This window comes from Trachemys scripta, chromosome 2, assembly GCF_013100865.1.
Source record: "Trachemys scripta elegans isolate TJP31775 chromosome 2, CAS_Tse_1.0, whole genome shotgun sequence".
Classification (NCBI taxonomy): Eukaryota; Metazoa; Chordata; order Testudines; family Emydidae; genus Trachemys; species Trachemys scripta.
Window position 1 is genome coordinate 92923131 of NC_048299.1, and position 26816 is coordinate 92949946.

General features: G+C 39.7%; 1 protein-coding gene and 1 long non-coding RNA gene across 4 annotated transcripts in view; one reads left to right on the forward strand and one right to left on the reverse strand.

Annotated features, from left to right (window-relative positions):
• LOC117872620 overlaps window positions 1-26083 on the forward strand; it is a 72085-nt gene extending 46002 nt beyond the window's left edge. The window contains exons 4-6 of one of the 2 annotated variants that reach the window (XR_004644532.1): window positions 21397-21496; window positions 22346-22421; window positions 25902-26083. This is a non-coding gene — a long non-coding RNA (uncharacterized LOC117872620). The remainder of the gene's footprint in view (window positions 1-21396; window positions 21497-22345; window positions 22422-25901) is intronic. The other variant, XR_004644531.1, reaches the window with a different exon arrangement.
• Window positions 1-26816, reverse strand: part of EGFR (epidermal growth factor receptor) — a 228368-nt gene that overhangs the window by 16907 nt on the left and 184645 nt on the right. For both annotated transcript variants that reach the window (XM_034761273.1, XM_034761274.1), the window contains exons 15-22: window positions 26085-26242; window positions 19945-19980; window positions 17717-17858; window positions 15622-15744; window positions 14181-14279; window positions 8032-8217; window positions 2111-2266; window positions 1203-1278 (exon numbers count right to left, since the gene is read on the reverse strand). In XM_034761273.1, coding sequence (XP_034617164.1) covers window positions 1203-1278; window positions 2111-2266; window positions 8032-8217; window positions 14181-14279; window positions 15622-15744; window positions 17717-17858; window positions 19945-19980; window positions 26085-26242 — 976 coding nt within the window. The remainder of the gene's footprint in view (window positions 1-1202; window positions 1279-2110; window positions 2267-8031; window positions 8218-14180; window positions 14280-15621; window positions 15745-17716; window positions 17859-19944; window positions 19981-26084; window positions 26243-26816) is intronic.

The window sequence follows — 26816 nt, forward strand, 5'->3', positions numbered from 1 at the left end:
GCACATCACCTATTCCATGCTGTAGCCGTTACATGATGCTGTCCATTTGCATGGGCCCTAAAATAGGAATTTGGATGTGAAGAAAATGTATTTAAGTGGATTAATAGGAACATAGGCATTTCCATACTTGATCAGACCCAAGGTCTTTTTAGTCTACCTATCTCCAAGCACTTCACAGAAAGGTGAAAGAAACAGTGCTACAGCCATTATGAAATTACCTGATCCCAGGGAAAATTTCTTCCTAAACCCCCTAAATTAGAGGTTGGCTTACTCCAGGAAGCGTGTATACAATGAATTCTCAGGTATGATCTCAGTAAAAAAACAATTAGTGTATATTCCTACATAAAGGAGATTGGTGTCCTAACAACCTGACTTTATGGAGTTTTAAATGACCATATAACACAATTTCCTTTTGAATCAAATATTGATTCAAACACCTATGGGCCAATGTAATGGGCATTCAAGCCCAAAATTCAGCCTACCTTAAAGGTGCTATTTTCCGGGAAACAAATCTTTTACCTATTCAATTGCAATAGTCTCTGTATGTTTTAGTTCAAAGGCTATGAGTCTATCAACCTTTTAAATATATTCCCTGTGGAATACTGTGAACTCTACTTAGGTACTGCGTCACTTGTTTGCGCATGGATTCAGGATGGTAATTACTTCTAGCCATTGTCAGTTGGTGTAAATCAGCGTAGCTCCATTGAAGACAACAGATGCGCTGATTTAAATCAGCTGACCATCTGGCCCAATTTACACAATCTGTCAATCTGCCACAATGGTTTTAGCTTTTAGGCTAGCCTTGCTGACCTCCCGTTATCATGCTACTTTTTAGGGAGGTTGGTTACTTTTAACATTGTGCAGTTTGGGAAGTATACCTGCACAACTTCTCCAAAGAACATGCTCCTCCCTATCCCCCCAAAATGTGTATATATGTATAAAAACAATTTGACTGTCTCTCTTTCAAGGACAAAATCTCATTCCCTATTCAAATCAATGGGAATTTTGCTTCGTTAAGAAGCTCAAGATTTGGCCCATCATTAATATTTATTCTTCCCATCATTTTGGTATAAGACCGTGTTATAAGTATCATAAAAGGATGACTGAATTTCTGGAGAAAAATTGGCTGTGTAGTGTCCCCAACAAATCTTACAATTGTTCTCACCCATCTAAAATCATTACGATCACATTTTTAGACTTACCATAACTCCAGACATCACTTTGATGGGTGTAGATTCTGTGTAAAATGGACTCCAAAGCCATCCATTTGATAGGAACCTAGGAAGATCCAGTTAAGCCATAAGACACCTACCTCAAATCTAGGAGCAATACTGTTAGAACAACAGAGTTGTTTATATCAATAATTTGACCGTAGACAGAAAATCTGAGATGTACAGCAAGCAACTTGAGTTTTACAGGGATCAATTATCATTGTTTTGATTTGTCACTCTGAGTCTGGGAACTTGGATAATATTTTGCTTTTTAGTACAATTATCTCTGATAACTCAGTTTTACAAAATTCTTAACAGTTGAACTTTTATAAGATTTTTTTTGTTTAAACATCTCATATCAGATCAGGGCACAAATCCAATCCCAGGCTGTACAGTGAAGACTAATCGGAGATCAGATGGTTTCCATTTATTCTCTCTGCATTATTCACAAGCACGTCTCTTGAATTTCTCAGTAGAGCATATTCCCTCAAACTGGGGTGTTGAATGAGATCTGACAGGCCTTTCTTCATATATAAATATATAGTATTCCCTTTCTGTTCATAAACTACACATTATTTGGTATTGTCTACATGACAGAATTCAGACTTGCCCTTTTTTTAAAGTTCATCTTGGCTTTTCCCAGACATTATGGGTGGAGATTTTCAAAAGGGCTCATCATCGGCCTACCTCTGTTCTCACTGAAGTTACATGGGGCTAACTCTGCTTGCATTAAAGTCAATGGACTCCCAATGGCTACAATGGGAACAGAATTAAGCCAATGTTGAGCACTTTTGAAAATCCCACCCTGTTTGTCTCATTTTTAAAATGAAGATTCATACACAAGTGCAAATATCTACATCCAATGAAACACATAAAGATGGTTCTCTGATACTTCTTACTTTGCCTCCTTCTGCATAGTACTCTTTTTCCTCAGCACCAAGCAGTTTTGCCAGTCCAAAGTCCGTGATCTTCACATGTTGAGGAGTCTTCACAAGGACATTCCTGGCAGCCAGATCACGGTGCACCAAGCGACGTTCTTCCAAGTAGCTCATTCCCTACAATATACATATGACATGCAATTGGCATACTTCTTTCTCTCTACCATCCACACTCACTCTGTACAGGAGAGGGGAGGATAAAGGGTCAGATCTGCAGCGTGGGTAAATGGGCACAGCTTGACTGGGATCAAGCCCAAGAAATCTACATACAGGATGTTACTTTCTAACAATGGGCCAAATGCCGCTCTGTGCAACCGGACTGAGTTCAGTGTGACTCAGAGTAGAATTTGGTCACCATGTTAATATACATATGTCGATATACATACAGTATACAGTCACATATACATACAGTCACATATACTATAAATACATCATTAGACTCTTCTTCCAGTTCAATCAAAAACAAGTAATAATACCAAGCAGTTGATTCTCTGCCTCGTTGTGGCAGACCCTGTTTTGTAACTGGTAATACTCAGGCATACTGTCACAGAGATGATGGAAAACAACCAAACAAAAAATCGTATATTTTTATGTCTGAGTTCAATGACACAGCTCTTTTTCAGGTTCCCCTTGAAACAGTTTCAGTAATCCCTGTGACTAGAGAACACTTGACATACTATGTATGCTCTTTTTATACAATTTCCTCTTAGGGAAGACTAGGACATCTGTCTCCATATTGATTGTAAAGCTCTTTCAGGCAGATAAAAGAGTTAATAGTGCTGGTTTACTTTTGTTATGCCATGATCCTAACATCTATTTCTGACCGTGGAGCTTTCCCCCCCTCACCCCTGTGTGTGTGAACTGCGTTAAGAGAGAGAAACATTCAGGTTGTTAAGCTTCTTTCAAGATCCTTTTTAGGAACTACAATCATTCCCTGTTGTTGTTTTTTGAACAGTTAATACAGAAAGCACTTTCAGTCTACACACACAGCACGAAAAAGATCCTACTAATGTGATGACAAAGCATCTGGGGAGTCATTCTCTCCCCAGCTCCCACTCCCATTCTTGCCCTACCATTAAGCTGGACCACCATCAAATCTTATAGTGAAGTTTCTAAGCAAAACTTCATCAATGTATTAAGGGTGGTTAATGTTGCCAAAATAAACCACCCCAGCAAATTGGCATAATGCCACTATATAAGTTAATGTAATTGAATAAATTTAACTTTAACGAGCTGAGCTTTTGAAACAAAGAATCTTGAGCTATCAATAAAAAAACATCCTACATTGGAAAAATCATTTGATCTAGTCTGGAAGAAGAGAATTATCCTGCGAAATCAGTTTTGGTAAAGAGGTTCAAAGCAGCTGAGAGGCAAGGAATCAGTCTTAAATTAATTTACTTAAGATCCTGATCCTTCAAATACTTATGCACATGCTTAATGTTACACAGAAGACAATGGGCTACTCATATATACAGTTAAACACATTCTTAACTGTGTGCAGGATCAGGATTTACATATTATTAACCAGAGGACTATAATACACTCTTAAAGCCACTCAACAACTTTTCTTCACACAGAATCATAAAAATGTGGGGCGGGAAAGGACCTTGAGAGGTCATCAGGTCCAGTCCCCTACACTGAGGCAGGGCCACGTAAACCTAGACCATCCTTGGCAGGTGTTTGTCTAACCTGTTCATTAAAACATTCAATGATGGGGATTCCACAGCCTCTCTTGGAAGCCTATTCCAGTGCAGTGCTTAACTATCCTTATAGTTAGAAGGTTTTTCTTAATATCTAATCTACATCTCTCTTGCTGCAGATTAAGCCCATTACTTCTTGTCTTGCCTTCAGTGCACATGAAGAACAATTGATCATTAACCTCTTTAAAACAGTCCTCAATATATCTGAAGACTACCATCAGATCCCCTGCATCAGTCTTTCTTCTCAAGACTAAACATGCCCAGATTTTTTTTTTAACCTTTCCTCATAGGTCAGGTTTTTTAAACCTTTTATCATGTTTATTGTTCTCCTCTGGACTCTTTCCATTTTGTCCACATCTTTTCTAAAGTGTGGCATCCGGAATTGGCACAGTACTCCTGCTGAGGTCTCAACAAGGCCAAGTACAGCTGGACAATTACTTTCCATATCACACTCCTATTAACACATCCCAGAATGATATTCGCCTTTTTCACAGCTGCATCACATTGCTGACTGATATTCAATTTGTGAACCACTATAGCCCCCAGATCCTTTTTCAGCGTACCACCACCACCTAGCCAGTTATTCCGCATATTGTATTCATTGAGTTTAAAGGTGGTCTTCAAAACCCTTTTATCTGAAAGCTAGTCTTTCTGTACACTAATGAAATATATGAGCCATAACATATATTAAAAAAGGATTTCAAAGGCACAGGAAGAGAAACAAAAATAAACTGTGAAAGGGTCCATAAGGGAGCTTGTTTCCTGCTTGTTAGTTAAGAGAGATGAACAGATTTGCTAGGATTTACAGAAAAAACAACAGTATGGGTTTTTAAAGAAGCAGATCATGTCCAAAAATTGGACAAGATTTATGGATGTAGTAACAAAGAAAATGTTGACAGGAGAAATGATAACCTTATTTATGTGGATTTTAAGAAGAGCATTTAGTAAAGAACCACACAAAGGACTATGGTAGATGGTCAGTTAGTAGCAGTGAAGATGGGAGTTGCTCTGAGTTGGAGGGTAAACTGGCATGAAAATCAAACAGAAGCTAACAATTGTGAATGGTAACAGTTCAGTTGCACAGAAGAGTGTAACTAATGAGATGTCACAATTTTAGGACCAATTTTGTCCCCTGAGAAATTAATAATGGGGAAGAAGGGAAATGTAGTGAGGAGATAAAATCTCTAAAAGTGGCAAAATCAGGAAGGTGCTGTAATCAGTTTAAAATTAGACAGACTAAAACAGGGGCGGTTTGCATGATACACTGAATAAAGTTTTGTGTTCAGTACACTACCAAAGCCTTAGAGAGAAAAGGAGCTGTGTAGTTTGTGGATACATCTCTGAAGTCTTCAGTACGTTTATCAAAAGCAGGCAAACTTGGAATGTGTACAAGGTCTCAAGGGATTAAGAATAAGTAAGTGTGCAATGTGTTCTGGTTAATTTAAAAATAGGTATTACAGAAATGAATATAATACAACCAGAGGGTTACAGGGACCTAAGCATCTTAGAGATTGTTAGTATCATTAAGAAAGATAACAGAAACTACATCTATTGCTCCCTCCCTTTAGCTCCCCCCACCAACCTCTTCCTAATGACTACGGTGATGAGATAGCAACTGTGAAAAAACGGGACGGGGGTGGGGGGTAATAGGCGTCTATATAAGAAAAAGTCCCCAAAAACGGGACTGTCCCTATAAAAACGGGACATTTGGTCACCCTACTAATGACCCCTGTTGCAATGATATTTTAAAATGAGATAACTGTTTTTCATCCTCCTGCACCTTAAAATGGCTAAAGGGATTTTTCTCCAGCTTTCCAAAAAAGTCACCTTGGAACTGGCCCAAACATAGAATAGTCAGTTCACAAGGGGGATGCTTCACTTAGTGACTGAAAATGGGATGTTAGAATAGGAACTATTCTACCACCTTAATAATGGGTACACGTCGTAACTGCTGTAATACAGGGATTTAGAAAAAGAAGATGGAAAGGTTATGTGCTTCCCAAGCTCCCTATCTTTCTTCTTCCCTCTTCCCCACTCTAGACATTCAACCACTATTTTCCTCCCAGGACAAATCCTTCTATGAAGAAAGGAAAATGCTGACTTAGATTCCAACAAAATTACCCACAGCTACCTCAGGATAAGGCCTATTTTGCCCCTCATTTTCTTCTTTTGCATGAGCTACAGTAGTTTAGTTTTATTTACTTACTTATTTAATCACGTCTGTAAATCTGCATTACATGGGACAGAATAATTTATGAAGATAACTCTATTTAAAGAACATCCCAGAACTGACTGTAAGATCATTACTTAGCATATGCCATCAATAAATGATGACAATGAGCCAATACATCTTGTTGGCTAATGATTTTCCATGTAAACAACATTACTTTAATTTCTAGTGATCCATTGTGTGCTCTGTGCAGTCCCAATTCATGCTGAAATGTTGAGTTACTCTACTATGCGCCGATTTTATATGTTGAGTTGCTCTATTATGCACTGATTTTATATTAACTGTAACTCCAGCTATTTTCTCAACATTCTTTGGAATAATTGGGTTAATAATATACAAATGTATGATAAATGGGTACGTGAATATACAGTCGGTGCTGTAAATGACCCACTATGAAATGTTAACACAGCAGATGCAAGCTTCTGCTGGTTAGGGAGATTACTGATGCTGCTGGTTTTTTCTTTTGTAAGCACAGGGAATCTCCAAGTTATTGTTTTTCCTTCTGCTAATTTGGGCAGTCTTTCCTGTCTTTATTCACACACATCTCTCTTGTCCCTCCCACGCTAATTACGTTTTTCAAGGTGTACACCAAAGCTACAGAGGCAGCATATTGACATTGTACAGTTTAAATGAAAATGTCAGAGCAACAGGGTTTCAATCAAATTACAGAAATGTCAAGGTAAACAAAGTTTGAACAGGTTGTTCGAATGTGACACCTTGCAAATGGCTATGATCACTGAATATTAAAAAATGTTAAGCAGCCTCATGCTTGCGACAGGTGTAGCATGAACTGCACAGGAAAAAGACCTTCTCTGTTTATACAAAGAAAAGAGAGAGCCTAGGTAGGAGCAGTGCAATATCCCCTACACTGCCCTGCCATGGTGGCACAGCCCTAAAATGGAGGATTACTTCTAAGGGCTAGAGAATATATCATTTAGTCTCCATGCTGCCTTTCCTCCTTTGTCTCTGTGCTGAATCTGACATGTCAATCTGTGCCAAATGTGATAGTGATTTTGTTATACGGATACACGTCCACTGGAACTGGGCTAAGTACACCTCTACCTCGATATAACGCTACCCAATAGAACACGAATTCTGATATAACGCGGAAAAGCAGTGTTCTTGTGGGCTGATGTGTGAAAAGATTGTTTCCACGTGATTAAAAATACACATCAGATCATTTAAAGGGCTGCATTAGTTACATATCTTTATCTGCGCACTCCGGTTCAAAGCAAGTTCAATATAACGCGGTTTCACCTATAACGCGGTAAGATTTTTTGGCTCCTGAGGACAGCGTTATATCGAGGTAGAGGTATATACCAACTTATTGCACACACGCTACAGAAGAACCACCTACTGGCACTGTCTTTCGGTCATAAACAACCAGCATCAGAATGAGCTGGTGTTTTAGTAGCAAAAGGCTCTGCATTTGATCACCATTCCTCTGCAGTTAGCAAAATCAGGGCATTAATCTCCAACACAGAAGAGATTTTACCACCACATTTGTCCTGCGACACATGCGACACAGCATGACAGAAATAGTATTTTGTAATGAACCATTTATGGATTATTGGGGAAGTAACATGGTATCACACAGGACTAACAGTGAAGAACTGCCACGTTCTAATCCCTCCTGCTGCCACTGATTCACTGCATCATGTTTGGGCAAGTCATTCAATTGCAATCTGTGCAAGTTTCATCATTTGTCCAGTGGTGATAACCCTGTTCTGTGCAGGAATGTTCTGAGGATCAGTTAATATTTACACAATGGTTTGAAAATCTAAAGTACTACACAATGAAAAGTGTTGTTATCTTTAGTATCAAGTACAACAAGCCTTTCTATCCTCAGGTAAAATACAAAGACCTAGAGGATAGCTAGATTACATACTTTCAGATCTCTTGGTTCCGGTTATGATCAGAGTTTTGGATGGATTGTGCTGCCATTCATTTACCTTTGCAATCTGCACACACCAGTTGAGAAGGTACTGGGAGCCAATGTTGTCCTTGTGCTCTCGGATGTAGTCAAGGAGGCAGCCATAAGGCATAAGCTGTGTGATGAGCTGGACGGTAGAAGTAAGGCAGATTCCCAGCAAGCGGCACACATGGGGATTGTCAACGCTAGCCATCACATAAGCTTCCTGATCAGAAAAAGAGAAGACATCCTGAAACAGTCCCTCATGTATGACAGAAATATTAGGATGCAGGAGGCAGTAGGAAAAACAAAACAAACAAACAAAAATCTGGCATTTTCCTGAATTCTGAACCTTTTTGTAAAAAGTTGGGTCTCTAATGCACATTTTCCACTGCACTGAGAGGTCCTGATTCTGAATGTTAAGACATCATTTAAAATGGCACCAGGGCCACCCATTTTCCTGGTTCTTGTATACCAAGCAATATGTTCAGTGCAACCTTCCAGAGACAAAAACCTAACAGGGCTTAATAATTTCAAATTTTATGGGAGCTGCTAGGTGCACAGCATTTTTGAAAAATCAGGAAACATATTTAGGAGCCTAATTTTAAGCAACCATTTTTGAAAGTCTTGGCCCTGACTGGTAAAGCTTTTTTTATGTGTTATGGCAATGTAAGCAATACAATGAAGGTGTTTATAATGCATTTTTATTCAGTTGGGAGCCAGGATGAAATCAACCTTCCATCAGAACAGCCTTGTAATTAGATAGAACTTTAGGGCCTGATTTTCAAAAACGTGTGAGCGAGTGCTCACCTACCATGCGCATTCATTAACACGATCATGCCAAAAATAAATATCTATCAAGGTTTTGTGCATGCAATGGCCAGTTATGGCATTCAATTATTAACTTCCAGTGTAGGTTTTTTCCCCCTTCTCACTCCTGACTTTAGAGCATCTTTGGGTCTGGTTTTTAAACAGGGACTTCCATTTTTTGCAGGCTAGTTTTCACACCCACTGTGAACTGCAAGCACAAAGTTATGCACTCAAAAATGGAGGCCCTATGGAAAAATCAGGTTTAATGTTTAGCCATCATATTTTTACTTGTTTTTGTTCCCGATCTACAGGATATTGCTTTTGGTTATTCTTTTTATGACACAAAGTTAATACAGAACTAAGTGGGAAATTTTCCACGTAGTGAACTTTTAGGTCAGCATTTAAATCCGCATCTGGAATGACATCAGACACCCTTGACAGATGGCAGCCCAAAACAACATGCAAGCAAACAAAGTCGAGACACTTCTGTGGTGGATGTAGAAAATGTTCTGCTCTTTAGAAAGGCTTAAGAAATGCAATATGATAGCAATTTAATCATCATCTAACAGGCTTTTAACAGATGTCACCTAGTTGTGAGGCTGGCAGGGGGCTATTGTTAGAAGCACATTTATGCAATGACGTTAAAAAAATCTGAAATCCATGAGCAATATTTTGCTCTGCCACTGCACTGTTATTTCACATTGCCAACCTAAGGATGATATGTGTTACGGACACATGATATTTATTACATGATACTGAGGTAATGATGTTGAGAGGTCTGTTTTGAGGGATAACTCTGTTTTTTGTTTGACACATAACCCACCCTCATGATGCCTTTTACAAAGGGTTCCTGGACAGAAGGATCACAGAAGATTACTATAGAACTGGATAAAGAATGATCACCTTACTACAAAATACTGAAACTAACCTATAGAATTCTAGTTGAAGGATATAATTGCCAATTAAGTTCTACATGGTTTAAAAATTAGAAGAAAAGCATGTCATTCTCTACTAAATTATACAGGTTTTCAGATTAATTTATATAGAACCTCTTGGTTCAATGCCTCACACATTCTATAAAATGATTCCATATGAACAGAGGACTAATTATGTTCATCCCAGTGGGCTTAGAAACCCATGTAAGCACAGCAATAAAGAAAGTCTGTTTCTTGTAGTGTTTCCTCTTTAGTCTCACATCCATGTTGAATTCATTTTAGCTGAATGAAAAATCTGCAAACTCAGAGCTGTTCTCACTGCCCATCTGCTTCACAGCCTACAAGGAGCAGACCTCAAGGCTGGGAAATTGGGAACTGAATGTGTGGAGGGGGTGTATGGGCCACACGGAGTATGGAGTTCTTCCAGGATTTGACGCTGCCTATTAAATCTGATACTGCAAAGTAAAATAGGCCATAGCCTCTTTGAAGAATCATTGAACTTATAATGGAACCATTGTGCAGTCACAGGTCTCTTTAAATATTTTACTAAATTAAAGCAAGTCTTTGTTTCAATTATTTATCTTGGAAATCTCTGAGGTACGCTCTGACCTGCTCCAACTATGCTTGGTATTTCGTAACAAATCTCCTGAATTAGCCCTGCCCTAATAAAGCCAACGAGAGTTGTGGCTGGAGAATAAACTGAATATGAACAAATGCTGTTTTACATGCTGAATACCTAGCCATTCTTCTTACAGAAAGTGGCTAATTAATTAGCCACTATCTCCAAGGGATCAGTGACCTTGGAGAGTTGTTCAGTAAAATCTTTTTGAAGTTCTGTTTATTTCTCTGTCTCTCTGCTCCCACTGCTTTGTATCTTTTCTTTTCCTGTGAAATGTGGAATGAATTCCATCAACTAAGTCATCTAAAAAGTAAACAGTGCTAAAAATGGTAAGAGCTGCTTGCTAAGAATCCTACTTCAATGGGAAAAAGAAAAAAAAATCATGTGGCGATATCTGAACTTTGTTTAAAAAAAATAGTACTTTGATAGCTCAGAAGAGCCCACAGGCCACAATCTACTGTCCTGCTATGGGAATAGCTTGATCTGCTGAACGCAGAGGCAATCATTTTGGCTTATTAATTAACCCTTCCTTCGCTCTACATGAATTTAGTACAATTAGGTCCAAGGCAGCTTTTGTCAAGTTTGTATTATTTTCTCCATAACAGTTTACATCAGCTTTTTAATGTCCTTTTTATTTCTGTTATTAAGTAAGGCTAAAAATATTCCAGGAGTAGGAATATCAGTGAGTTTTCCTTTTGCCATAGGTTTTCCTGAAGCAGGGAGTTGATAGTATGGTTGCATCCTTTGTTTGTGTCTGCCTGTTAGAGGGCAGATATATGGACGGTGTTTGTGAATACATAGCCAGCTTTTAGTAAAAGAACTTAAATCAGCAGGAATTTTGTTTGACATATTGGTCCTGAAAGTAACCACCTTTTCTTTTGTATTTCAACAGTATATGTATAACATGATGTGCCATATCAATACACCAAAATATATATGAAATAGAAAATTTTTCCAGGATGAAATGAGGATTCAAAAGTGCTTCATTGTAAGTGGCCCATAGCTAAGGTTGCCCAATACCTCCCCATTGTGAGACTATGTTTTCAGTTGCTTATCATTTTGCCAAACTTTAACCATTTAGGCTGAAATTTTCCAGGCCGGGTGTCAGTCTCAGGCTGATTTTTGTTGTTGTTGTTGAAAGTCTCAGCTAAAATAGTTCAGTCACTTCTGAGACTGAGGGTAGGGAAAAATATAGTGTTTTGCCCACATTCAAAAAAAATGCTTGCAACCATTTCATTGAGAAGCTCTAGCACCTCCATGCTTTTGGGGCAGGATCTTGAAATTTGGCAGGGGGATTGCCATGGTGCCTTTTGCCATTCCCATGAACATTTCCCCAAATTACCCAAGTTACAAGCTTCTGCGAAATCACAGTTTGCGCATGCTCAGACTTGTTAAGAGTTTGTAAGCTAAAATCTCAGGAGTGTCCAGTTGTAGTGAGCACGCTCAGCCTCTCACAGCTATGTATGTGCTGACCAGACTGTGCATACACCAGTCCCACTGAGCTACTGAGCGTGCTCCAGCCCAGGGCTGCAGGGGCTTAGTAGGACTCATACAAATAGTATGTGATCATGTAATTCAGTGATATTCAGACTGTGGCTCTCAAGCTGCAAGTGGCTCTTTAATGCGTCTCCAGTGGCTCTTTGCAGCAAGTGATATTAAAACACTACGTGATTTAATTATTAACCAATCTAAGGTATTAACAAATCAGAAGGCTTTTACTAGGTTATTAACCAATTAAGTTATCAACTTGCACTGAGTTATTGAACTTATTTGCTGTGAGATATATAAACTAAATATTTCCCCAGTCTTTTGGGTAATGTTGATTGCTAATTTGGCTCCTGAACCACTGAGGTTTGAGTATCACTGATGTAATTAAAGACTGTACCATAAAATGCATACACACACAGGGGTTTCATAAGCAACCTTTATACTGGCATCTCCTAACCTTTGCTTGTGTTTGCAAGCTTCAGGTTCTTTTAATAGAAATTTTCTTGGATGACATAAAGTGTATGTGTATATATGCACACAAATTAGGCTCAAACAGCAAAGTTCAGATTTGCCTCAATACCAGATTGTTCCCTAAGCTCAAGGATCCCTGGATCTGGGTTTATAGTTCATCCATGTAAATATATGCATATTTTATCACTCATGGATATTTACAGCATATGCATACATTTTTTTTCTACAATATGTATACCGTGATCTCCAAGCAAGGGGCAGTACATTGTTGGGTGGCCCTTGGAGCAGCCCTGGGAGGCAGACTGTGACTCAGAATCACACTCCATCCCCTGTTTCCCCTTGCACAGTGTGGGAGGTACCCTGTACCAGATCTAAACCTTGTGCAATGTACCTCCCCTTCCAGGCTGGTGTAGATAGCGCCTGGGGCTTGGGAAGGGGTCCAGACACAGGCCAGCTCTACCTGTGAGTCACTGAGTGTCTGTCTTGCCCAAGCATATTAGAAATGGAATTCATATGAGTTTTTTTTTCCCCTTTGTAATTATGGGCTAGATCCAAGAAACAAAATAAAATCCAACTGGCTTCTGTGGTCCCTGGATTTGTTCACAAGGCCAGATGATTTTTCACAGTTTCCGTGGCACATGAGCCAGACAGATTTTTTTTTTTAAACATTTCATTTAGTCCTATGTAACCATGCATTTAAACCTATGATATTCTGAAATATCAGGGTCCAAAGAGCATTAGTGATCATTATTATTGTTATAATTTGTATTACCATAGCACGTAGGAACCCCAGTCACATACCTGGACCCTGCTGTTCTAGGTGCTGTACAAATACAGAACAAAGAGATGGTCTCTGCCTTAAGCTCACTGTTTAACATGCCCCTTAGCACCAAATCAAGGTCCCTGTGCACAATGTTAGTTAATGACCTATGCACAAAGAGGTCCATGGGAGGTAAAGGGAATGCAGTGGTACCCACAGACCAACCACAAACAGAGTGGCTGCAGGATTTGGCTGGCCTGGTTAAGGATGCGCCAGTTGTCAACAAATGTTGATTTTTTAATGGTGACTGCTGTATCTCAAAACCACACTTTTGAGGGGATGCACAGCAGGCACAGAGTGGAATTATTAGCCTAAAATACTGTCATCTTCATTCCATTTTAAAATACCATCAACTATTCTGCTGCTAGAAAAATAGCTTAACATTGTTTAGAGCTAGATCCCGTAACTTCTATAAAGCCCTGAGGAGTTGGGAGAGCAATTGGAGAGATTGTGTCACACTATTATCTTTTTCCAGTCTTATTTGAAACATCTCAAGTGATTGGGCTTCCACACTTTCTCTTGGCAGATTGTTCCATTGTCTAATAGATATCACTATTAGAATGTTTTAATGGATAATCAGTCTTAATTTGATATTTTAAAATTTCATGTCATTATTGCTTGTACCATTCCAAGGTAGGATTTTCAAAAAGCGCTCTGCTTTTGGTCCGCCCCCATAGAAGTCAATGGTAAACCCCCCACTGACTACAATGAGAGCAGATGGGTCTCCTACTGAGTTCAGTGGGAGCAGGGTTAGAGAGCTCTGCAACTTCTCACCATTTACCTACATGTATACACCCTTCAAGTATTTGTATACAATTATCTTGGTCTTTTCTCCACACCAGCTCACTATATCTGGCAATAGGAAACCCTGATTTGAAAATCAGTCCTTCAAAGGCTAAAGATGCCTTGTGCACTTGATATAAATGCAAAGCAAATGTCATCAGTGCTACAGGTATTCCGGGGACACAATCTTCCTCTTGTTTTTCCTCCCATTAAAACAACCATCAGCAAAGATTTAATAGTACCAAATAAAGATGAAAACTCACATCAAGTATTTCCTTGTTGGCTTTTGGGGAGGTAGCCTCTCTCAATTCCTTAATAGCAACAGGAATTTTAACCTTCTCTCCTTCCGGAATCCAGAGCCCCTATAAAAGAAGAAGAAAGGTTACCTAGGTCCTTAACCCAGTGATTCACTATCTCTGAGGTAATTGCAAATGCATGTTTTTACATTTATATGTATGATGTTTTCGGACCAGACTGAAACATTCTAAGCAACAATTAGGGGAGGCTAAGCAGGCAGCGAAGGAGGTATATAGCAGTCACTCTCTCTGGGTAGACTTTTGTTAATGGAGTGGCATCTGTCTCAATCTCTTGGGCCTGATTTTCAAAAACATGCATGTGCAATTACCTTGAGTCACATGTGCAATGAGCCCAGAAGATGCATAAATGGCAATATGTGTGCACCAATATCTAATTAGTGCTAACAATCACAGCAATTGTACACGCAAGTTGGACACAACTGGACATTACTAGTCTTTGCTGAACTCGTTTTTCACTATGTTGATTATTGTGTCACTTCTAATTTATAAGCTGCTGAATGATGGGAATCAGGGTTTTCTCACTTGAAACTAAATTTCAGCCAGCCTGCTCCAAGGGTTACACAATAATCCAATCCTTTATATATATTATGAGACGTAAATTCATGTCAGAATGGTTTCTTGTTCATCGTCTATTGCATTACATAATCATTTAGGCAGAGGGGTAGTTGGGGTCAAAAGGGCAAATCTTCAAAAGCACACAAGGGATTTGCGCTCCTAAATTTCTTAGGCACATTTGAAAATCTGCCCCCAAGTATCTAAACTTAAAATTTGATAAGTAAATCTATATTTTACATTTCAGTACCAAATGGTGTAAAACAACCCTGAAGCTTCCTCACTGAGAAATCTTTTAGAGAGATACTCTCTAGAGAAGGAAGAATAATGGGAGAGTGGCGGGGGAGGGAAATAATTCTGCACAACGATACAATAGAAAGGCTCCAGTTGCTTTTCTGTAACCCTGTGGGGTTCTTTTGACCCAATAAAAGTGATCCACAAATAAAAAGAGAAGATAAAAAAAATAAAAATAAAAAAATAAAAATTTTGCTTAGCACAGTAGACTGAGTTGGCCATACTTTGATTTCTCCTCCTAATATTTTAACATCCCTAAGAAAGTATTTCTGGCAGTGGTACTTTTTAAAATAGACACATCGGCTCCATATTCAGCTGTATGGCTCTCATAAGATCTTATGAAAAACTTCTTGTGTGTTCTCTCTCTCTCAATCTCACACACACATGCAGATTCACACATCTACTTTACCTGGCCCAAGCTAAAGATGATTTGAAAATAACTCAAAAAAACCCCATGACTATGTTTTCAGCTTCCAATGCATACACTGTTTAGATGGCTTTTGTGTGCGTGTGTGTGGTGAGAAAAACATGGTGGTCTTACCTTATAAACAGTACCAAAAGCCCCAGAGCCTAGAACTTTGACCTTTTTAAATTCTGTTTCCTTTAGAATCCTCAGAAGAGCTTGGTTTGGCGCCTCGCCACTTGGTGTTAAAGGTTCAACGAGCTATTGTGTACAAAGGAATTGGACTTTAGAAAGATATACTGTAGAGGAGGAAACAAGCAGCACACAACTATTGAAACTGAGCAAAAACTGTTGGCAATAATGTAAATTTTGTCCCACATGAAGTATACATGGGGTAAATTCTGCTCTGACTTACAGCTATGAAAATCTAGAGTATCTCCGGAGTTCATGACTTCAGTGGAGTTACTCCAGATTTACACCTGTATAAATGAGACAAGAATGAAGTCCATGGAATTATTACACCAGATTGATGTAGCATAAGTGAGAGCAGAATGTGACCTTGGCATGGTAACTAAAATTTTAAAAGAAAGTGGAGAGATGTTATTGTTCATTTTAGGATGTAAAATTTATACCCTTAAAACATGCACATAATGCTGACCAGTTTAATTAAAGATTCGTTTCTAAAAATAAGTCAGAAGTTAACTATCTACATTTTAAAAGGTTACACTGTGGTCACCCTGAAACTTTGTAGCTTTGCCTTGCTTAACTAGATGAATTTACTATGGTATTAGAAGTAGTTTCTATGCTTATTATAGGGAATTACTGCAAATGCTAAGGTAAGATTATCTAGTTATCCAGGCAAAAAAGGGGGTTTTAAGTTGACTAATAGATTTTATTTATTTGATTTGAATTTTGTTGCAGTATTTTTTCTAAGGAAACAACAAATGAGAAATTAGGCGCTTTCCTAATATTTAAAGTCCTCTTTTACTACCATCTTGTTGTGTCCTTCTCCTGAATAGCTTTCCTAACTGGAAGCCCACATTTAGCCTGATACAGATCTGTTTTCTGTATGCCAGCATTTTCCTGTTTCAGTTAACGATTCTCATATTAAGGAGTACAAAATGTATAATGTGAACCAAACACAATATGTGCTATAACATTACAACTGTAGAATATGGAGGCTCTTAAAAGGTTGCTAGGTAATGTAGCAAAAAGTAGGGCAGCTTCAGGACTTTTATCACTTGATTTTGCAAAGCTAGCGAGTGAAACAGGGTGTTCAGTAGAACTGTGAATACAATTTGCTAGTAGCTTATTAAAACTGAATTAGAAGGAGAAAGGGAAGAGTCATACCTGATTTGTTTTGATCCTGGATAATGCATTTTGGTGTTTCACATGTAAAATACCCAGAGGATAATACTACAACCATATGAAGTCTATACCATGCAGTGTATAAAGTTTAGTACAAGAAGCATGAAAGCCCACTTCTTATCCGGCATGGTGAACACATGGTCTTGCAACGGCTTTAAGGGAGATTTCTACATTCAGGCTGACATTGTTGTCTATGTGGAGTGGTTGGTATGAGTAATCTCTCAGGTTATCACTCCCTGCACTGAACATACTATAGCCAATAGTATAATAAAAGACTTCTATTTTCACTATTGTTAAGCTCAAGTTTAGCGAGCAATAGTATTCCAAAAAAAAGACATGAATGGAACAAGGGCAACTGAAGGCAGCTTTGGCTTTGAAACTGAAACTCAGACCATAAAGTTCTGTTCATGATGTGTGCCCCAGAACAGAATCCAGCTTAGCATCCCAGAGCTCTGCAGCACTAACAGGAGTAACGAGTAGTAAAAACAGCCATAAAAAAAATCCCTTATTTTTGTCACTAGAGTAAGCAGATCATAACAGGGTAGTATTTTCAAAAGCACCTAAGTGACTCAGCAGCCTAATTCCCAATGACTTTCAGTGGAAATTAGGCACCTAACTCACCTATGAGCTATTTCAATTTTTACCCACCAAGATAAGATCTGAGATTAAGTAATATGGTGTCATATTTACATAGTCACTTTTCTGAATAGAACTGCAGATAACATGTTATCCAAACACCAGATAATATTGTACTTTAGGTTTGTATTAGGGTGAGGTCAGGCCCTAATAAAACAGCTCTTTCTGAGACTCTGTGGCACATCAATAAAGTTGGTCAATATATTTAGAAACTGTTTATAGTACGTACCTCCCTTTCCTGAAGCAGCCTGCGCAATGTACGCTTTCTAACAATGTGACGTCTGCGCATGTAAAGGCCTATGACCAAGGCTATCACAACCAAACAAAGGATACTTCCAACAACACCAGCTGCAATGGATGGGATTTTGGAGCTAGAAGACAAAAATGGGGAAAGAGGTCTGTTTTGGTATAAGAAATAACAAATGGTGTATTTTCAATACAGCATTCCATGATAGAAACATGATCAATTGAAGGCTTCAGGCTTCAGATCAGTTTTGATCTACCTACAATCAAGCAACATGGGTGTCAATAGTCTGAAGTTTTTCATTCAGTGTTTGTGGGGTTTTATATAGAGCTGGTTGTTTGTTTTTTATAAACTTCAAAATGGCTTCAGTTGCAGGTTTGAAATAGAACAGTTTATATAGGGTTACCATACGTCCGGGTTTCCCCAGACATGTCCGGCTTTTCGCTCTTTATATAGACATCTAGGGGAGATTTCTAAAAATCTAAAATTGTCCGGGATTTCCCCCCGGTTGGCTATTTATAGAGCGAAAAGCGGCTGACAGGGCGGCCGAGCACCGCTCGCATTGGGGCCTTGGCAGCCAAAGCCCCTTCCCGGCTCCCCCCATCCCCTGCAGCCTTACCATGCCGCCTGGCAGCACTGGGGGGCGGGACTGTGTGCCTGTGCGTAACGCGGCGGTGGGGCTGGCAACGGCGGCCAGAGCCCCTCCTCTGCTTCCCCCCTCCTCCACAGCCTCAGCACGCCGCTCGGGCAGGGCGGAGCCAGACACCTGCTCTAAGCTGAGCGGCACGGTAAGGGGGCTGGGGAGTTGGAGAAGGGGGACAGTCATGGGACAGGGAACGGGGGGGGGTTAGATGGATTGGGGGTTCTGGGGAGGCTGTTAGGGGGGCAGGGGTGTGGAGAGGGGTCGAGGCAGGCAGGGAGCAGAGAGGGTTGGATGGGTCGGGAGTTCTGGGGGTCCTGTCAGGGGGCAGGGAGCAGTTGGATAGGGCATGGGAGTCCTGGGGGTCTGTCTGGGGGCAGGGGTGTGAACATAGGGTGGGGGTGTGGATAAAGGTTGGGGCAGTCAGGGGACAGGTAGGGTTCTAGGGGGGCAGTTAGGTCGGGGGTTCTCAGGAGGAGGCAGTCAGGGGACAAGAAGCAGGGAGGCTTAGATAGGGGGTGGGGTCCTAGGGGGCAGTTAGTGGCAGGGGTCCCAGGAGGGGGCAGTCAGGGGACAAAAAGCAGAGGGGGGTTGGGGGTTCTAAGGGGGGCGGTCAGGGGGTGGGAAGTGGGAGGGAGTGGATGGGGGCGGGGCTAGAGCAGGGCTCCCCCTCCCCCGCAGTGTCCTCTTTTTGGATTGTGGAAATATGGTAACCCTAAGTTTATATTTTTTTCCAAATGCTTTCATTAAACCTTTATGGAAACCATTTTTGAACATTTTCTTTGACTGAAAACGGGTTCAAGAACATTTTCAATAAAAATTTAGAGTAAATGTGGTGAAAAATGTGAAATTTTGAAAAAAAAAAAAAAAAAAAAAGCCAACAGTTTTGCATTACATTTTTTATTAAAAAGAAAGGCCATTCTTCAATGAAAAAAACTTCATCTGAAAAATTTTGACCTTGTCTTCTGGAGGTATATATGTATTTAATCTCATGATTCCTTTTTGCTAGCCTTTTATTGTTCAGGATTTTATAAGTAATTGAGACCCTAAAGTATGCTTTGGTCTTAATCAGCCAAATTAATATTTTTCTCATGTTAATCTAGGATTTGTGAACCATTGTCATGGTCTCTTTATATTCTATATAAAACTATCTGCTCAAATAGTTTTAAAACCGTTTTGAAGAGACACTATATGGTAAGCACCACAATGAATGGTGATTTACTTACTCTTTCTGTTTGTCTTGATGATTTTAAAACAGTTATTTCAATACAAAATAAGAACAGAATTTTGCTGTCAGATTCTCACAAAGGATCTTACCTTAGAAACTATGCACTTGAAGTACACAGATCTCTCACTGACAGCAACAAGAGTCCCATACATCTAGGCCCTCAGCTAGCGAAGCACTAAAGCACTTGAGTAGTTTTATTGGCTTCAATAGGACTATTCATATGCTTAAAGTTAAGGATGTGCTTCATTGTATCAGGGCACTACTATGCAGTGTCCAGCACAAAAATGTATATATGGATATGTTCTTCCCAACTATATCATAAATTGTGATGAATGCAATAATTACCCCAATGGACAGCCTTCAAGACCTGGTCCTTTGCACCTGTAAAAAATGATAATTACAAATATATATTAGCACTAGCACCTACTCTGGAATAACTGTATTTTCATTCACAAGTTACCTTTTTAAAAAGCTGTCAGAATATTAACTTTCTGATTAATAATTATAAAACTTTTTGGGCGTGTTATTTGGAAAGCTTTGCTGCAGAATCAGGGGCCACAGGCTAAGGTGTGCTGTATATTCAGTTGAAAGGACAATTTATGAATGTCTGCCTATGAACCTGGACCATGCACCATGGATCCCCAGCTTCTTTTTTCCCCCCAATACCTCTGCAGTCTCTACAAGTGCTGCCTTATTCAACAACTTCAAAAGAACTGACTTGTTCATCCCTGCCCTGGGGGTGCACAAAACAACTGATCACAAAGAGTTTGGTGGCCTGTGTGAAAGAAGCTAGTGACCTTGCTCTGAGTGGGCAAATGTTCACTGCAACAGGCTGGCCCTTTTGTTAACAGGGCGGCAAGGACTGAATACGTCTGGAGACAGAACTAACCTTTCACTAGGGGAGATCCTTCATACAAGGCATGGGCCTATGAGGAAAAGCTTGCATTGCTGCTTACCACACTGTAGGGCACCTGTTTTAAGGATCAGTAAAGGACGTCAGTGTCCAGGTCTTCTAGTCTAATGAAAAATATCACTAGCAGACACATCTCTTCATCAGTGAATAGTATGGTATTTGGTTGTACTATTCTACCACTGGGTGCACCATCCATATAAGAATCTATGATATTTTTCATTGAGGGTCTAACATTAGGTTTTACTGACACTGAGTAGATTTGTACTCGAATGTATATTATGTATACGATATTATGTAGAATCCTCCCAGGAATCAGTCATTTCACCCTCTGTATTAGTGTAAATGCACACCACCTTCCAGATGCCTTAAATTCATTTTGGCAGACAGCATATAATGAACACCCCAGCTAGAGTTTGAAGATGAAAATACAGTGACTGTATATTCCAACTGGAGGTGCCAGAGTATGAGATAAACAGAACATTCTCAAGTACTGCTGAGTGGTAATATGTGTGCGCCTCCTGGGAATTGTGGTCCTTGTGGTATCTCCCAAGGAAAGGACAGCACTGCAGAAACAATCACATCATTTCTGAAAAATGGAGCCAAACAAGGAGAAGAGTCCAGTCTGGGGCTTCTGCCTCCCTCTCTTACTGAAAATACATCATCTCAAAGCAGACACAGAGTAGGTCAAGCAGGGGATAAGGAGTAAGCCAGGGCCAGGAATGCAGTTCTGAATTCCATTAGTAGGAAAAAGGAGTCTGAGCCATTTTAAAATGGCAGGTGGAGATGGAGAATTTATTCCATAAATTATTCTAGGCCCTTGGGGGGCCTACTGCTCATTTTCTTGGATCTATCTTTGTTATTCTAATCTTTCCTTGTGTTTTCAGTGCTAACACAGTGCAACAGGGCTCAGAGTCTGAAAGGTTCAGTGAGTGCATCGAGCTCCCATAGAAGAATTTGCATCTTGGTGTCCAGAACACACTTCAGGTATTTTGCACATTGGTTCCTGAAGCCTGAGTGTGCAACTTTGCCAATGTCCTTCATCTGGTTATGGTTTTCTTTGTTTGTTCAGTTGTATAAGGAAACGTAACAAGTGAGTGAGTGAGAGTGTGTGTGTATGTGTGTGTGTGTGTATACACGGAGAGGATACCTGGGAATGTGCATGAGATTGCACAGGGCTTCTCCTTTAGGTCAGCTGACTAGAATATTTGCCTAGGATGCAAGCTCTAGTCCCACCACCCTCTACCACCGCTAAATGAATGGAAAGGAAAAGGTGTACAACACCCTCTTCTGGTATAGCTGTGCAAATAAAACATTATTTCAGGCCACCAGTATAACCTCTTCAAGGGCATTTCTTTTACAAAATTCCAATTTCCATGCTCCCTTCATTCTGAGCAATTTTCCAGATGGTTTCTGTCTCAAAAGAAGATGCATTATTCTCAACAAAGGAAATGCTCCCTTAATGCCCATAGTCTGAAAGATTAGATTAGAAACTAGAGGCTGAAAAAAAGGTGTAGATTTTCATTTGTGGTCTTTAGAATGGATCTCCATAAAAATCCATCAATGTGAAGGGTACCACGATAAAGTTAAAAGATGCTTGGGGAGAAAAATGATGGATCAGATTGTGCTTTTCAAATCCCATGTGATTTTCTGATTCATTTCACAAGCCAAAGGAGAAGCAAAGTACATAACAAATATCCACCCAAGGCTAAATATAACCATCTTTCTTAAAGTGGAATTTTATGATGACACCTAACATAAGTAAGCTATGTTTTATGGAATCTAAAATATCACTTTTTTTCCATTCTTGAATTATTTTTCCTCTACATCTTACAGAAACTAAAATGAGAAATGTGACCTTGTATTATAAACTGTCTGGGGATCTTAAGTATATATTAGCCTGAACCTAATGGTGAGTGTACTCTGAAATCTCTCTCTGCTATCCACTTATTGTAAAATTAGAGCAGCATTCAGCCCCTGAAACAATTCTATCCTGGTGCTATCTGGAACTTTTTCATCTGTCTACATAAATATTAATTGTCTCTGTGCAGATACAACTGATTATTTTCCAGTTCCATCAAGATTTTAAACAACTTTCTCCGGAACCCACTGTTTCTAATTTGATGTAATATAGCCAGGTTGTTTTGATTTATGGCCTTTCAGAGGAGACTCAGACTGTAACAGCAGAGGTTACCTCACAGTCATAAATGAAATGGGAAACCATTGGGCTTTTTTTAAAGCCTTAAAAGACCTTTCCTCTCTCCTTTCTTTTTCATTAACCTTCTAAATGACAGGCAAATATGTCCCACACATGCAATGGCTGCAAAAATTCTTCCTGGATATTTAACATGAATGATCTCAGAATATATAAGTCAGTGGTAACTAAATTTGTAGGGAGGCTCGATCAGTGATGAAGCCCAGAACGATTAATTATACTTCTGCCTCTCTCTTTGTAGTTCTTACTGCACTACCACACCAGTTGGAATGAAATTTACTTGTAGTATCCTGGGAAAATAATTAGGGAAATTCAAATCACTCATGTTTGAGAGATTAATCTTGTTAATCTGGCCGCCGGGGAGAGCGGAGCCCCAGCCGGACTCTCCGCCCTCCCCCCGGCGCTCCGGCCGGTCGGGGAGAGCGGCCCGCGGCCGGGCTCGGCGCCCTCCCCTGCCGTGCTGGGGGGGGAAGGGGGCGGCGGGAGGCTTTTTTGCCTTGGGCGGCAAAAAAGCCAGAGCCAGCTCTGGTCTCAGTTGGGACCTCTAGGAGCTACTGTAATACAAATAAACAACAACTGCAAACTTACCCCACATCTTACTCAAATCAGAGATGAATTTGAATTTTAGTCTTCATTCACTGCTTTACTATGTCATATGGTGGAAAACATTGAACCTTTTTTTGATATTAGAATAATCTTGCCCCACTACACATTCATCCTCCATGGCTCTGCCATCTTAAACCTCTCTACTGCTCAAGCCAGCGGAAAAGTTGACATCGCTGGTGAAATTCAAACTGCTTAAAACTCTGTGCTGAGGCATAAACAGTGCACAACAAGCTGTTACAGAACTGACAGCTACATCCAGATTCAGCAACTTGTATTGTATTGATGTATTGTTGTTGAACAATGTATTGTTCATTTGACTTCAGTTTTCTATCTTTCTAGCAGAACCACACAGTTAAAAGCTTTGTTTAGACATGGTTAGCCATTGTTCTGCTAAAGCTATCAGCTAAAGTGGGCTGTAATACTTTTGTTTAATTTTGGTTGCTGGGTTTAGTGTGCGGGTGCTGGGTGGTTTTGGTGGCCTGTGACATACAAGAGGTCAGCTTAGATGATAGAATGGCTCTGTGACTCTATGCTTTCACATGGGCAATCATGTAACAATGACACTGGTTTACTATGGCCAAGTTTCTATCAATGAGAACTAATGGTAATGGTTACTTGGAGTGTCATTTTTCAATGAAGAACATTCATTGTATGATTGAAAAGCACAAAAAACCTTTGTCTGCAATCATGATAAAACACAGGGAAATCATCAATCCGTATGACAATCTGAAAAACACTGCACTGAATTTCATGAAGACGTGAAACACACCAGGTGACTTAGGGCAGTGTTTCTCAATGACTAATCCATAGACTGGCGCCAGTCCCTGAGATCTCTCTGACAGTTTAAGAAGGCAGTAAGCTGATCCCCAATATCAAAAAGGTTGAGAAACACTGGCTTCAGGCATGTCTATATTGGGAAAAAGCCCACAGTACCTAGTGCACAGTAATTCCCCATGTGGACACTGTTACTGTGCATTAAGAGTGCTTTGTGTGCCTGAACTTAGTGCATTTTGAAAGTTACATGGGGAGCTAGTGTGGAATAGCTAGTGCACTTTACTTGCACACCCTAGCTCACTGCGCACTAACTTCTCCTTGTAGACAAGCCCTTAGCTTTGTCGGAGAAAAACAGAGTTCTCACTCTCAGGTTGGGTGCAGCAAGTCAGATACTTTATTATCTCTAGCAATTGTGTGGAGAGAGAGAGCTAAACAGGTCTCTCTTCAGGTAAACAATTACAGCAAGCATTTATACCTCTTGTTACATACAATAATGAGCAACAGCTGCATTTTGTTTATACATAGGTCATCCTGATATTTTATTTTTCTCACCTCTATTTAGACTATAGTCTACATTCCATACTTATCTAACACAAGGTCGCAACAACTTCTCACGCAGTTCTTTCCCACTCGCCTCACACAATTCTCGCTTCTACAAATCTTCATTATTAGGGCTACAGCTAGCCTGACTCTTGCTCACAGAGGGGACTGTTTGCACTGAAATCCCCTTCAAATCCCTGTCAGTTCTTTCTCTACTTCCACAGCTTCCAGTCATCTATGAAGTGATAGTGTAGCCTATTTAACCCCCTCCTTTCTTTCTCTCCATGAACGTATGGGTTTGTGCCTTGTCAAAAGCAGGCTCTGTTTTTCAAGGCTTGGCAAGGAGGTAGCTGAATACATGAGGAGGACATGAGACTTGGGCCAAATGGCAATCTGAGCCTGGGAAGAGTGCAGTGTATAAATCTTCTCTTAGTTAACTTAGGTGAGCATTTGAGGTAAGATTTCCACTACTATAGAGGAAAAGCCCTTTGGGAAAAAACACCAATGAGAGAGCATTCCTTGAAACCAATGCAGGACAAGAGTCAAATTTCAAACCCCGTCCCTCTTTCTGTGCATCTAATGTAAGTTAATGTAAGCACAAATGCAAGTGTATGAGGGGACCCCATTATAGATGAAAACTTCACTGTGTCTCTGAACTATGCTAGTGCCTTGGACAGTCCATGGCTGTACCACAAAATGGAACTGTGTTTGCAGCCAGGCCCTGTCACACAGTTGTACTGATACGGCCCTAAATTCCAACCCAGGTGAAATTGCCTTGTTCTGTACACTCTCCCTGAAGCTCTGGTATGGGCCACTGATGGAGACAGGATACTGGGCAAGATGGACCACACTCTGACTCAGTATGACAGCTCAGATGTTCGTAGCATATGAAAAGAGAGGAACCTCTGGGAAGCATTAAAATGCAGTGTATGCTTGAGACAATCTGTTGGTGTTTTGCTTCAAAAAAATCAAAGTCACAATGAGATACATGAGCAGCCACTCATACTATTACATTCATCTTAAAGGCATGGGACATACTTAGTACTCTTGTGAGAAACACGTTTATAAATGATCTCACAGTCCACCAGATGTCACTATTGCGCCAGACAAATACAGCCGACAAAGCATTCAACTGGTGGGGAAAAAAGTGAATCATAACATAGGAAACTTGTAAAATTCCAGAAAGTCTAATTTTAAAAATAACCTTGTTTTAAGTCTGCTAAACCATTTTCTCCACTTTTTTTGCCTTTCCTGCAGACTAGAAGCACTACAGAACTTTACCTATTCCAAACTCAGCAGCACTTTGCTTACATTACCTGCAAATTCATAATCTCTTTAGTTTTCTATTTTTTTCAAATGGATGACTTTACAGTGAGAAAAAATCACAAGGAAGAAATACTTTACTCCTTCCACTTCTGTGTAAGCAAGTATTTTACTTACCCACGGGTACAATTCAGATGGCAGAGCTGACACACTGAATTTTCATCTGCGTATTTCCAGACTAAGGTATCATTTTCACCCAGAATTCCAGCAGGGCAGGATTTAACACAGTGAGGGCCATCTATATAGTGGGCACACTTCATGCAGTTGTCCGGACCCTGAATAAAGAGCAAGAAATTGTTGTCTGTAATAGATTTGCCCAAGCCATATATTGCATATGCAAGAAAAGCCTCAGAAGATAAATAAATGCATGTTTGATCATTTGAAATTTTAAACATGATTCAATGTTTTATCCTAGTTTATTATCCTATTATTGTACTACATGAAATGCTTGCAAAGTTTTAATCCTTTTGTATAATATGCTGGATGAGATACAGCACTTGATGTTAAATGAAATAAATCTCTCTCTGGGTATCAATGCTGAGGTATGATTCCTGCTATTCTGTAATTTTCCTATTTTCTGTCCTAATAAAAACTTACATTTTTGGTTTAATACTGTGAATAAAGATGCTCTGAGAGCAAATAAGTTTAAAATCAAAGGGCCTGATCCTCATTGAATGTAAATCCCCATTACTCTATTGAAATCAGTGGAGCTATATCAATTTATACCAGATGAAGATCTGACTCATAAAGCTTTTTCATTCTCTGTATAATCTAAGAGAACATTTTTTTCTTCTACTCTGAAACAGAAAGAGAAACTGGGTGAAAATAGAAAAGCCCATCAAATTTCTA